The sequence below is a fragment of the Ictalurus punctatus genome, chromosome 26, assembly GCF_001660625.3.
Source record: "Ictalurus punctatus breed USDA103 chromosome 26, Coco_2.0, whole genome shotgun sequence".
NCBI classification, from domain to species: Eukaryota; Metazoa; Chordata; class Actinopteri; order Siluriformes; family Ictaluridae; genus Ictalurus; species Ictalurus punctatus.
Genome location: NC_030441.2, coordinates 1,641,027 through 1,654,426, shown reverse-complemented (window position 1 = coordinate 1,654,426; position 13,400 = coordinate 1,641,027). Strand labels below are relative to the sequence as shown.

Below are 13,400 nucleotides of genomic sequence, written 5' to 3'. Positions count from 1 at the left end.
GGCTGACTTCTCACGCTCAGCAATGATTGCTGACTCTTCAATAAATTTGATGATAGTGGTATTATGGGAGGCAACACATCCAGGCATGATATCTGGACGTGACACTTTCCATGGGCTCACTGGCCTCTCTGATAATTCTACCTAAACTATACTTGGCGTTTTTGTAGTCATTATTATTAAGACAAAGGCAGTTGTGCGGGTCCATAACCTCAGTCCATGTTTTAATAGTTTTACTTACTCGTTGAGCTTGTTTTAAGAGTTGCCTGTATAAAGTGTATACTGTATATGGTGGTAGAGAAACTGAGAGATTTGTCTCACTGTCCAAAATGGGATTCGAGCACAGCTTTGTAGGTACCCAGAATGTACGTGTAATCTAGAGTGTTTTTCTCTCTTGTAGGAAAATTCCCAAATGTTCGAATAGCGTCGTCTATAAACTACAATGGTTGTAACCTCCTTTAATAATGAATACAGTGTGCATTTTCTTATGCTTTTATAATAAATGCTGATTAAACTATTATTATGGCAGAATGTAAACAGAATTTTGTTTCAGTGTGACTACCCTGGTTAAATAATTGTTCAATAGAAATAATAATAATAAAAAATGCTAGTGCTAAATCATAACTAATAGAGTTGTTAACAAACATTTCACAGAAGAGAAAGATTTTATAAATAAGTAAGCCTTAGATTAAAGTAGAAAAAAGTATGCGTAATATGGTTTATCAAATGCCAAATGCCAAATATTGATTGTCGCTGATAACATTATCTATTTGTTCTGTTGTAGTTTAATCCTGTGTCATCCATAACTGCTGAGAAACCAGAATACAAAAAGAACCCAACTTTGTATGATAAGGTCCACTGTCTGGTCAGCATTCTGTCTGCAGACTCTGTCTCAAGAATGGAAGATGGCGTCTTTGTAAAAATGGCCGAGGTTGGAGCGGCTGCTAGCGAGCAGGGTAAGCAAAATTATTTATTACGTTTGGGTTTTTCCTGCTAGAGTTTTCCATTGAACTTATTATTTATTATTATTCAAATGAGACATACTGTACCAGTAACGCTAACTTAGAACCATTGCAGAGTCAGCAAAAGTGGGAAACAAAGGTTTCTTATTCACAATGTACTGTACTGCATATGTTAAGTAAAGAATAAAACACTATGGGGTATGATGTTATAGGAAAATAATCAAAACACAAAGCAGAGGTACTGTTACCACCCCAAAGTGTTTTATTGCTCTTATACCACAGCAATTTGCCAATAATTACTTTTTTTAATTATTCAACGACTGCAACTGCAAAATTGTCTATTTTCATTAATGATATAGCAGCTATAAATGGCTGTTCTTTCACCAACCTCTCTTTTTTCTCTCAAGTTTTTTTCTTTCTCTAGTTCTCTTTTTTTATCTCTAGTGATGTACAGATATTTTATATAATATGGAGCTATAACAGGAAAAAAAAGAAAAGCAATGAAACATCTTTGATTACTAAAGAGTTTAAGTTTAATTTCTCAGGAATTCCTCAAGTCATTGTTATGACCAAGGTAGATAAAGCCTGTGAGCAGGTTAACCAGGATTTAAAGAAAGTCTACACCAGCAAGAAGATCAAAGAGAAGGTAGTGTGTGTGTGTGTGTGTGTGTGTGTGTGTGTGTGTGTGTGTGTGTGTGTGTGTGTGTGTGTGTGTGTGCGCGCAAATCTTCAAACTTTAGAATGTCCTGTTTTTCAAGCAGTCCAAAGGTCAGATCTGATTTATTTCCTCAGATGGACCTGTGCAGCATTAACTCGGGCATCTCAAAAAACGCCATCTACCCTGTGAAGAACTATGCTGAAGAGATCACCAAAGATGACGGCATTGAAACGCTCATCCTCACAGCATTGAGAGATATTCTAAATTTTGCCAATGACTATGTGGAACGTGAGTTGGAAGAAGAAGCCTAGTGATGAATCCCCAAGTATAAAGTGAAATGAGGTTTGAGGTCAACCTTAGATTAGTTGTGTGCCATGTTTTATTCTTAAGAGTCATAGTCTTGGTGTAGCAGATGTATTAGAAGCTCAGTGTATTACACAAAGTTTCCATATATGAAGAAAAAGTTCAGGTTGCCAGATATTTTTTTAAAGAAGCGCCTGAGACAGGGTTTTTCGATAGAATGAGACCTAAAACACCTAAATCAGGGATAGAATATGTGGACTGAAGAAACTCAGTACATGACAGTTTAAAAAGAATAATATGATATATGAATGAGAAGAGGACAAACATTGAATAGTATATTGGTAATATATTGCTGAATTAATAATCACATTAATCACTGCAAATTTGGTTTCATTTAACATAATGGCTTCCATGGACTCGACCTGCCATGGTTCAAGAATATTAAGTAGAAGGTCAGACTCAAGAGACATCCGTGCAACTGAACAAGTAGCTTTGTAAATTTTTCTTATGATACGTCATCAAACTGAAGTTTCCTTTAGAGGAAAAAAAAAATGCCACCAACGTCCACAGTTTTCTCTTATAATGAACTTCCATTAAGTGATTAACTTTTGTGTCTAACTGCAGCATATGGTTAAGTAATTCTTAGTATTCTGTCTTAGTTGTGCAATTTGTGCTGAACTGTGGGCAGGTGGGACAACTGTCTGAAAACAAAAATCAAATCGAACAGTTGACTCTTTCACTTCATCTTTCAGAAGAAGAAGAGGAAAGAGATTTTTTTACAAGAGCAAGAAAACAAAGCAGACACCACTCTTTCACTTCATCATTTTGCTTTGTAGCAAACCAGCATCAAAACTTTTGAATAAACTACTTCTTCTTCTTGACTGTTACTAAAATGTATTACACCCTCAACATCCACAGTTATGTTGGGTTTTAAAGAAAACATTTGTCCAGTGACTTCTTTCTTCAAGTTCCAGAACATTGTAGTTACCAGAGACGTTTTGATGGTTTGATAATGCCAGAGTCCACATGAGAGCCTGAATGACATTGTGTGTTTATGTAACACTGATTAATTCCACAAATTTGCTTTTACATACTGTTGACTGTGAGAAAGTTTAATAATGTACCTATAAGAGAGCTATTTTCACTTCAATCAGGTCTTTCCCAGCATTATCAGTACACAGTATGAGCAACACAATGTGGATAGAGGTGTGCTATATTTTGTTACACCTCTTTAAAATCCCATTTTCACATAGCATAATGTTAGCCACGACATATTGTGAACAGAGTCCACTGACAACCAAATAATTCCACCGAAAAGCAACATTTACCCAATCTTCAACTGTCTATTTTATGTTCCGACAAAGAGGGGAACCTTGTGCTATTGTAGCTCATTTGCCTCAAGGTTTGGTGTGTGTGAGACTTCTTCCATAAATGTTCATATAAACTTCTGATTTTCCTCACAACTACACTAATGTTAGAGCTTCTTTTATTGAAAACGATTCAACGTCTTCTAACCAATCAGAATCGAGCATTCCGGGGCACTCTTGTGTACATCATCTATCCATCCATCCATTTTCTGTACTGCTTATCCTACACAGGGTCACGGGGAGTCTGGAGCCTATCCCAGGGAACTTGGGGAACAAGCCGGGGGACCCCCTGGATGGGGTGCCATCAAATCACAAGGGCACAATCGCATACTCACACACTATTTAGAGCTGCCAATCAATCTAGAATGCATGTCTTTGGCATGAGGATGTCAGATGTAGATGTATATATTTAGATAAATGAGCTTTATTTTTTTGAAGAATGCAATCAAACTGCTAAGACGTAAGAGGCTTTGGAAATATAAATATTATAAGGAAATACAATCAAATACCACAGCACTTAAGAAGCATGGATGTAAAAAATGTTCATATTTAATAAATCTGTAAATAACATGTACTTAAACTTAATGGTTGCACAGCTCCTCTGATAGCACATCTTTCAGGTTTCAGTCTCCTCCTCCTGCACCACTCTCTCATCCTCCACACAGCATAGCACTGCTGTACTGCCTACTGGCAACTTTCTATTGAATATTTAACATTTCATGGAAATGGAAATGAAAATGGACTAGAGTTCAAATGATGTCTGGAAGAAGATGATTAGTAATTATAGTTATTGATGGTTATTATGTAACGTAATAATTTCACATCTACCCTATATGTTTCCACACTCGTCCATATGATATTTTATTAAAATATTATAGAGCTTTGTTGTTTTTATAAAATGCACCCATCGGCAAAGAGAGCCAGCGTGAAGCCGATTTATTTCCCGTAGAAATGTAAAAAGCATAGTATACTTCATTAAAAATACACTTTTACAGTCCTGAAGAATGTAAACTAGGATCATCTTCATTAACAGAAGTGCACCTGGAGCTCTTAGAGGTGCTTCCTGATACCAGTGTTGGTTTCATGTTTTTTATATGGACACACACTGGCCAACGCGTTGCTATTGGCCGGGCAGTCGCAGCAATTTAATGAATCGTGTGTCCACCCCTTCCATTGATCAAGGTCTTCCTCAAAAGAATTGACATCGACCTTATCAGGCCATAATAATGCAGGAGGGCATCGCTTTCTGTTACTTCCAGCGAGTTAAGCAAACTGTGTCACCTACACTTTGTATGAATTATTAGAGATGCTCGGATTTGGGATAAGTGGTTTGCATTCAGAGAGGTCCCACAAGCCTCAATGGGGTACTTCCCATTTGAAAGACTATATATCCGCAAGCCTCATAATGTCATACGTCATTCAGACACGACCTTCACAGAGTAAAAATGACATTCAAGACACTCCTTATCTGACAGCTAAACTCCACACATTGGGTCAAATAACACAGGAGAATTTGCTACAGGATCTAGAACCTCAATCCTGGCTGTATATCAGGGATGCTTGACAACGTGAGTTATCACTGGGAGTGCATGTATTATTATTATCCACTTCCTCTTGAAAGGAATTTTTGTCTCACAGACCAAGAGCTTCTTTCAGGAGGCTTCTTTCTTCAACTCGATGTCTGGCAATGTAAACACGCTTGATGACTTACATGAAACGAGTCACTTATGTGCGCTGAGCTCTCCAGCTCGGGGGAAATCCCTGACATTACTGAATGTGAAGAGTCCACCACAAAAGTCTCTGTATTTTTGTTACTCGGTAAGTTGTTACTCTAGAAATAGTGAAGAATTAGAATGAGTCTCTTTAATATAAACCTGTGGTTTATCTTGTGTCTGTAACTACTGTCAGAGTTCCTGTTATAAAAGATTCATTAATACCTTCTGACCAGCAACCAGCTCCACCTGAAGGGCTTGAAGGGCTTCTTACATGTTAATCAAATGTTTAGTCTTGAGTTCTCCTTGTTGAGTGCTGTATTGAGGATAAGCCGGTAATTTAGTAAACACTCTCGAGTTTATCTCTCAGGTTTCCTGTCTCTCTGAAGCTTTCTCGCTGTGTCATACCAAACCTCTTGGACCTTGTCTCTTGGGGTTCCTCTGGTTTTCTCCAGTTCCTTGCTTTAAAAAAAAAACTTGTTTACTTATTTCCTTTGTAAGTCGGTCCTCTCTGACCTTATTTTTTTCAGTTTACTCCTCGTGAGCGTTTGGCTAGGCCCACTCCATGGTCTGTTTGTGCAGGGTTGGTAGTTCACTGCGCTGCACGTTGGTCTCTCCATCCTCCAGCCTCAGGTTCAAGTCCAGTGTGGCGTAACCCTTTGTTTCCCCCTCTTTAGAGGTGTTCTGCCTTAAGTTTATTTCCCGAGGCCTAGCCCTAATTACTGAGAGAGTACTTAGTCAGTGTTCCTTGGTAGTTAATGAAAGAGGTTTTATTCTTTGGATGTTTTAGTCCTGCATATTTATGTATGAACTATGAAACAGTATTGTACATTACTCGTGTTTGTGTTATTTGTATTTGTCAAAACATGTTTAGTGTAATGGTATAAATCTTAAAAAATAAGTAGGACCAAACATCATTATATTTATTAATTTAATGGAATATAAATAGTCCAGAGTGCAGTAGGAACATGACGACAGAAACACAAACCAGTTATGATTACAGTAGAAGAAATTAGCTTTACTTTAATAATGTACTTTAGACACAATTTCATGCTTTTTCACTGTCCTAAATACTCTGCACTGGTGTAGGGGTGGAAAAGAACAACAAGAACAACATCAAAGCCTTCACTCAGATTTCTCACTAGGGTTTTGGTCTTCCAGAGCATCGTTGGCGAGATTCACGATCTGATCGAGCGCCTTGAGGATCAGAACATCCACGTCATCGTTCGTATCCACCTCCTCGTGGTAGTTCTTCACAGGGAAGATGTTGCTCAGTGGAATACCCAGCAGATTACTACACTCCTGCATCTGAAAATATTTATTTAAAAAAAAAAAAAAACAATAACAACAATGAATCTAACAATTTATTTAACTGATAAATGATCAAATCTACCACAATTATAACAAATCACAAGTTGCAGAACGGAACTTTATTTAACTCCTTAAACAGATGCACTGACAAACTTTTTGCTGTTTATAGTTGACAACAACATCTAATAATATTTAATAATTAGATTTACTTCAGTTTTGGGGGTTTGTTACTTTCCAGAAGTTCACTAGACTCGTTATCAGAACCTACTGCGAAGCGGAGAAACAGTGCTGCTGTGAGATCAATCTGGGATCCATTTCATTTTAATGCCTTTATGACTTCCAGGAAGATTTACTTTTACTTTGTGCTGTGTGAAAGTAAATATTCTAATATGGTGATATTGAGCTCTATTTGATTAAAAAAAGAGCCAAATAAATAGATGTGCCTTCTATTCATATCAGTATTTATATTCATTGAGAACATATCTGTTCAATCCCAATATTGTAATCAGTTACAATCCTAATATACACCATTTAATTACACAATTACCTTTTCTTTGATCTTCTTGCTGGTGTAGACCTTTCTTAGGTCATCTTTAACCAGAGGGCAGACTTCATCCACTTTTGTCAAGATGATAACTTGAGGCAAATCTGTACAATAGGATGAACAGTTTATTATCTACAATAAGACTAAAACTGGAATTCTAATATGATATGAAGATGATTTTCCTATAACAGCACGTCCTGCAGTGTTTAATTCTTATCACAGTCATTTATCACTGATTACAATTTTTATTAATTAAAGTTTTAACTTTAATTAATTAATTAAGTTTCTCTTAAGAGCCTCTCTCTTTATTTTCTCCCCTGATGTTAAGATAAAAATCACAGCTTGTCGTGTTACTGAGAAACCACTAATCATAATCTCCTCTGTAGATCCTCTGAAGATCAGAAAACTCTCTTGCAGCTTTACATCTGACTGTTACAAAGTGTTGAAACTGGAGACTCCTTCCATAGAACAAATAAAAGTCCCTGTGTGAGTTGTTACTATAGAAACTATTAGAATGAACGGATTAATCTAAATTGTGATTTGTTTTGCAGTCAGAACTACAGTCAGGGCTGCTGTTATAGAAAAACAATCAACACCTTCGGACCAAATCACACACAGTGGTATGTTTTTGGGGAATAACTGTGACAATATAAAAAAACATTTCGAGATGATTCTAAACTATAATAACAGGACTTACTATACTCTGAAGCCACCTCACGGATCTCTTTCATCTTTTTAATAAGCTTTTGGTACATGAGTGACACTCTGTTTGCAGGTATAATGTTGACCAGGCAGAAGGGTTTATCAGAAGTTTTGGGGTTTTTGTTGTAGTTGGAGTCATTCTCAGACGCGGGAGTAACAGGATTAAACTGCAAATTGGTGAAAGAATAAATATTACAGATGTTTTACTGTGCAAAAATCAGTGTAGGTTACTACAGAGCTACAGCTGTACTATAAAGACTGACTACATGAACAGTATTCTAACGTCATATATATTAACATTATATACCGTAACAATGCTAAAAATAACTGTTTTGTCTCATATTGTGAGAGTAAAATGTTCCTCTCACTTTATATCCTTCCTCAAGAAACCCCTTTAAGGCTGTGATGATGTCCTGTACATGTGCGCCTTGTCCATTGGCAGATTCAAGTCCCATGACGTCATTGAACACAAAAGGTAAACGGGAGCCGTCCTTCCCCTTGATATGATGGGTTTTGTACTGTAAGAAAAAGACACAGATTGTATATGATTCTGACTCAGGATCAAATTCCATATTAAACACAATATTGAACTGTACAGTGCTGTGCCTCGGTAAGAGCTGAGGTCCACACACTAAGGCTTTTAGGGTGTTTAAAAAAAAACATTTTAAAGGCATGTCATTGGACCACTCCAATGTTCAGCTGAAGCGAGCCATAGACCGACTTTTTCAAGAGGACCAGGGATTGTATCTCTGAACCAGTCCTGAGCTTCAAAACTTTTGTCTGGAAGTGTGAAAATGACCTTAGTTTAAATCAAACTGGTTTATTTGTCTGCATTAAGACATCAAACCAGTGAATATGTTGAAGTTTTACTTACAATTGTTGTGCAACTGGTTACAGATCTTCCATCAACAAGAGCCCCACTGGTGATTCGCTCTTGGAAAGCGTTATTTACTGCATTAATGAAGCTGGACTTTCCTGCTCCAACTTCACCAACAACCAGAATCCTGACAAACTTTACGTCAGAACTGCAGAGCTTAAAGTTCCTCAGTTTCTCTCGTAAACTGTCTTTGTTCCTATCAAAAACACAAAACGTCACAGAAGGATCGTACCATCCTGCCACTTAACTTCCTGGCAGTTAGTGACTGAAGAAGAACTTTAATTAATTAGAAGTCAATAATCGTCAATAATAAAAGAAAATCAGAATATGTCACACTGATACGGTAAGTGAGCAGAAATGGACAGTTTTGTCAAAATCTAACAGGATTTGAGGCTGAAATATGAACATTTCTTTATGGAAGTTAATACAACTCACCCCCAACGCATTATCCTCCATGGCTCACCAAATTCTTAAAAACAAACAAAAACATAGTGTTACCCTGGTTACAGTTTTGCATTTATATGTGAAATACAGTTAACATGTAAGTTTATAAGTCAATGGACATGCAGAGTGTTCAATATATTTCCATGTTTTAAAAAAAATGGACCTGATTGCTAGACACATACACTTTTGTCTTTATACAAGGATTTTTACAACAGAGACACTGCAAGAAGTTTACTCCTGTTTTTACATTTGTTGTTGTTGTTGTTGTTGTTATAAATGGATAGTTTTTCATCCCAGAAATTAAAAATAATCAGTGTTAAACCTGTTCCAAATAATGTTCATTTTATGCTGTGCTCCATGATTTTAGTCGAGTCACATCACGTACTCAAGCATTACACATTCTCACTCCTAGATTAACTCCCATAACTGGGAAAATAAATTAATTAATAACTAGGCTAAATCGGGAGTAAATAATAAACCGTATCAGTATGTAATATTAAGGTTAACATATTGATCATCATCCGATAAATATTAAAAGACTAAGACTCACCTGGAGCCGGTGGAGGTGTTTGAGATCGCTGAGGTGTAGATGCAGACCCTCCCATTTTATTCAGTTTACTGAATTCAGATGAACAATGCTGATGAGAAAAGTTTTTGCAATGTAAAAAAAGGTTAATAAAAAAATTAATAAATAATATATAATACAGAAATTAATAATCATGCAAATAATGACAACGGCCTCAAAAGTAAACAATCTGTTGTTTCATTCAGACAGCTCTAATACAATATTACATATTTGTAGATGTTATGTTTTGTGCTGCAAAAGGTTATTAAAATGCACTTAAATCTGTAATTAATGGCGACAGCACGAAAAGCAAGGCACGATTTCAAAAAACAGACCAAAGAACTTGGCTAACATGCTAATTCTGCTGATTTTCAAATCTGATTTCCCAACAGCTGATCCGCTGGACTGAAGGACTGAGGCTGACATGTGACACATCCTGGTCAGAGTCTTACATTTACGGTGTATTAACTCTGAAAGGGAGTGAAATCTTTGTCTTATTCTAACTGTAACTAAAGTAACATAACATAATCGAATATATTCCATAAAGACAGAATATTACATTACTCTTATTTTAGCGATGCATACTTGGTACCCTTCTCCATTTAGGAAGAACTGTAATCCTAATATGTGTTCTTCTGTTCAAGGTTCGTCTGTCCAAGATCCTAAAACAAAGCCTGTTTTGAGCTGCCTCAAACTGCTTCTTATCGGTACACAGATTTATGCCATGCTCTTTCATATCTATAGTAGCGCTTTAGTACAAGCGCTTCAGAGCGCTCTCATTATTCTCTCCTGCTTTATTCTATCCTGTATTAACCATCTTTCTGTAATAAACCTTTTTACCTTCAGAGGACGAGTCTGCGAGTGTTGTCTAATGTTCACGACAATTTGGCGTCTCCTGGCTGGGCTGCGTGAGTCTTTAAGCTTTTCTGGACAACAAGCAAACCGGAGGACGTTCGTGGAAAAGTTTCACCCTGAAGTAAGTGTTAACACACAGGCAATTTGCCCTTTAGTGCAGAGTGAAAGACCAATGAAGCCTTACCACTGACCGGTAGGAATCTTCAAGAATTTAGAATTAGAATTAGAATTTTATGAAGTCATCGTGTATTGCTCTCTATGGAAGGGAGTGAATGATTTAGAATTAGAATTATATAAAGTCATTGTACATTGCTGTCTGTATGGAAGGGAGTCAATGATATAAGAAATGTGTGTATTACATTGAGAGAAGTATTACATGGAGCAATTTCTTATAAGAAGTTCCAGGAACTTCGCCTCTGCGACGGCAGCGATATTGATGTTTCTTAGATCACAGCTTCAAAACTAAGATATATAACAACAGAGATCTCACAAAAGTGAGTACACCCCTCACATTTGTGTAAATATTTGATGATATCTTTTCATGTGACGACACTGAAGAAATGACACGTTGCTACAATGTAAAGTAGTGAGTGTACAGCTTGTGTAACAGTGTAAATTTGCCGTCCCCTCAAAATAACTCAACTCACAGACATTAATGTCTAAACCGCTGGCGCCAAAAGTGAATACACCCCTAAGTAAAAATGTCCAATTTGGGCCCAGTTAGCCATCTTGACATCCCCGGTGTCATGTGACTTGTTAGTGTTACAAGGTCTCAGGTGTGAATGGGGAGCAGGTGTGTTAAATTTTGTCATCGCTCTCACACTCCCTCATACTGGTCACTGGATTATCATCAAGTGGCATGCCCCATTGACTCATTCCATCATATCAGCGGTACATGATACATTTGGCAAACTTAATAAAATCCCTTGTGTTGAATTGACACCCAGAGTGTTTGAGTCCAATGGACTCATATAAACACTGTAGGGTGTGAATTAAACAATGTGGGTGTTTAATCAACATTGGTGATTTTGCTGTGCATATAGCCTTCTAGCTCCATTGTAGTCAGTTTGCTCTTTGAGCAGAGTTAGCAGCCTTTGGACTGTGGATAGTTCTATGAGAGAGATAAAAGTAGTAGACGCAGAGTGTTTCTTTTTTGTCTACATTGCTCATTTCGTTCAGTGCTTTAATGTCTATAAAACCTGCAAAGATGTTAGGTATGAGATTTGTATTGTAAACTACACCGGATTTTAGTTACTATTGTTATACTTCAAGTTAGTCATTTCTCCTGGTTTAAAAGGCTGTATTCTACTGCAGAAAATCTAACTGGAGCAACGTCATTTTAAAATTACTGTCAACTTAAAAACTTGTGTTCAGAATTATGGTAATTAAGTACACAACGCTTAAAATCCTGTTAAATAATGTGGAAAAATGTCATATTTTTGGTTGGATGTGTACAGAAATTCATTATTAACCCTCTTAGTTCCCACAGTATTATGTCCCACAACCCTATATTCCCCATAGAAACAGCATGCCAACCCTGAGCTCCCAGGCCAAAATTGGCCCCAAAATCAACATTTTAATTTTAACATTTTTAGGCCTTGAAACAACTTATAATAATGTTTTTATTTTTATTTTTTATTTTATTTATTATTATATTACATTGAAATTGAAGCAGTTCAGTGTTTTTACTCCACTTGGAGCACAATTCTTAACTAGAGAAATTACAAAAATGCTCGCTAAAACACTTATACTCATTTAGAAGTACCATACGAGTATTTTTAGTTAACTTCTACTATTACACCATAAGTTTATCAACAACATTCACGCTTATTCAGCGTAATCTTCAGCATAATGACGTCATCAACCTTCCGGGTCCACAAATAATAATTAAATAAGTAAGTAATCAAGGCAGAGTAATGCCGGTATACTGGCCTTACGGGGATAACGTTTACACTGTAAAGCCGCTATATCGGACTTACGGGTATTTGGCATAGATGACCAAGCCGCTATATCGTCCTTACCGGAATAGGTCAAAGACTGGCAAGTCGGGTTTTCGGCCTTACGGGGTTAGTGGGTTAATCATTTGCTAATTTTTCATCAGCCTTATATATATATATATAATGAGTGTCATATTTTTGGTTCAATGGTTGATTTATTTGTTGTCGTATTCTCATTATTACAGAAATGTAATGAGAATAATATCATGTGCACACCACTGTAGCAGCTCTTACTGTTTTTGTACAGCTCTCTCCTGCAGATGTCACTTCCTCTGTTTGACTACAATTCTTCCTTTGAATACGCTCTTCGTGGAGTTTATAAAGCAGGATCTCCCAGCCCCAACGGGTCCATGAAGCAGTTTTCTGAAATGGCTGATTCCTGGATGGTTAAGCTGAAATCCACTTAACTCAGATTTCAAGAGTTCCTTTGCATTGTTTGGGACAAATAAGTTGACAGTTTAAACTGAAACACAGGCAAAAACCCAACTTTCTGAGGGCCACATTGAATTGTTTCAGCATATTTGGGTTAATTAAAAGACGAAATGACATCAACAACCAGTGAAATGTTTGTAGACCATCATGCTAATTATTTTTTAGATTTTCTACCATTTCCTTTTAATTATTAATGAAGACATCAACACTATGAACTAATCGGAGCTATTTTATACACAGATCAGACATAATGTTTAATCCATGGGCAGGTGAAGTGAATAACATTGATTATCTTGTATGGCACCTGTTGAGGGGCGGGATATATTAGGCCGTGAGTGAGCAGTCACTTGTTGAAGTTGATATGTTGGAAGCAGGATAAATGGGCAAGCGTAAGGATCTGAGTGAGTTTTACATGGGCCAAATTGTGATGGCTATGCAGTGGTTAGTACCTACCAAAAGTGGTCCAAGGAAGAACAACCGGTGAACCGGTGACAGGGTCATGGGTGATGAGCAGAGTTGGATTTCTACCAAACATAGCACTTTGCACCAGGAAAAAGGAGACTCGAACCTTGTTTTCCATCATTTGTTATGGGGAATGTAAGATCACTGGCCAACAAGTCAGATGAGATTGAAGCACTGACAAGTAGCCAGCACGAGTACAAGGAGGCCAGTTT

At 37.0% G+C, this 13,400-nt stretch overlaps 3 protein-coding genes across 4 annotated transcripts in view; 1 reads left to right on the top strand and 2 right to left on the bottom strand.

The window, feature by feature from the left end:
* LOC128629199 (interferon-induced protein 44-like) overlaps positions 1–3,383 on the top strand; it is a 98,516-nt gene extending 95,133 nt beyond the window's left edge. For both annotated transcript variants that reach the window (XM_053676180.1, XM_053676181.1), the window contains 3 exons: positions 782–953; positions 1,505–1,605; positions 1,752–3,383. In XM_053676180.1, the coding sequence (XP_053532155.1) occupies positions 782–953; positions 1,505–1,605; positions 1,752–1,928 (450 nt within the window). In that variant the 3' untranslated portion in view covers positions 1,929–3,383. The remainder of the gene's footprint in view (positions 1–781; positions 954–1,504; positions 1,606–1,751) is intronic.
* Positions 1–9,381, bottom strand: part of LOC108258363 (interferon-induced protein 44) — a 108,628-nt gene extending 99,247 nt beyond the window's left edge. Inside the window, exon 1 of the mRNA XM_053676224.1 lies at positions 8,869–9,381. Coding sequence (XP_053532199.1) covers positions 8,869–8,879 — 11 coding nt within the window. The 5' untranslated portion in view covers positions 8,880–9,381. The remainder of the gene's footprint in view (positions 1–8,868) is intronic.
* On the bottom strand, positions 5,978–8,497 carry LOC108261920 (interferon-induced protein 44-like). Its single transcript, XM_053676221.1, has 5 exons — positions 8,431–8,497; positions 7,925–8,336; positions 7,552–7,723; positions 6,858–6,958; positions 5,978–6,307 (listed from the first exon to the last, which is right to left on the bottom strand). The coding sequence occupies exons 2-5, from the start codon at positions 8,228–8,230 to the stop codon at positions 6,125–6,127; spliced, it is 762 nt and encodes a 253-aa protein (XP_053532196.1). The 5' UTR covers positions 8,231–8,336; positions 8,431–8,497; the 3' UTR covers positions 5,978–6,124.
* Positions 9,382–13,400: the final 4,019 nt, after the last annotated feature.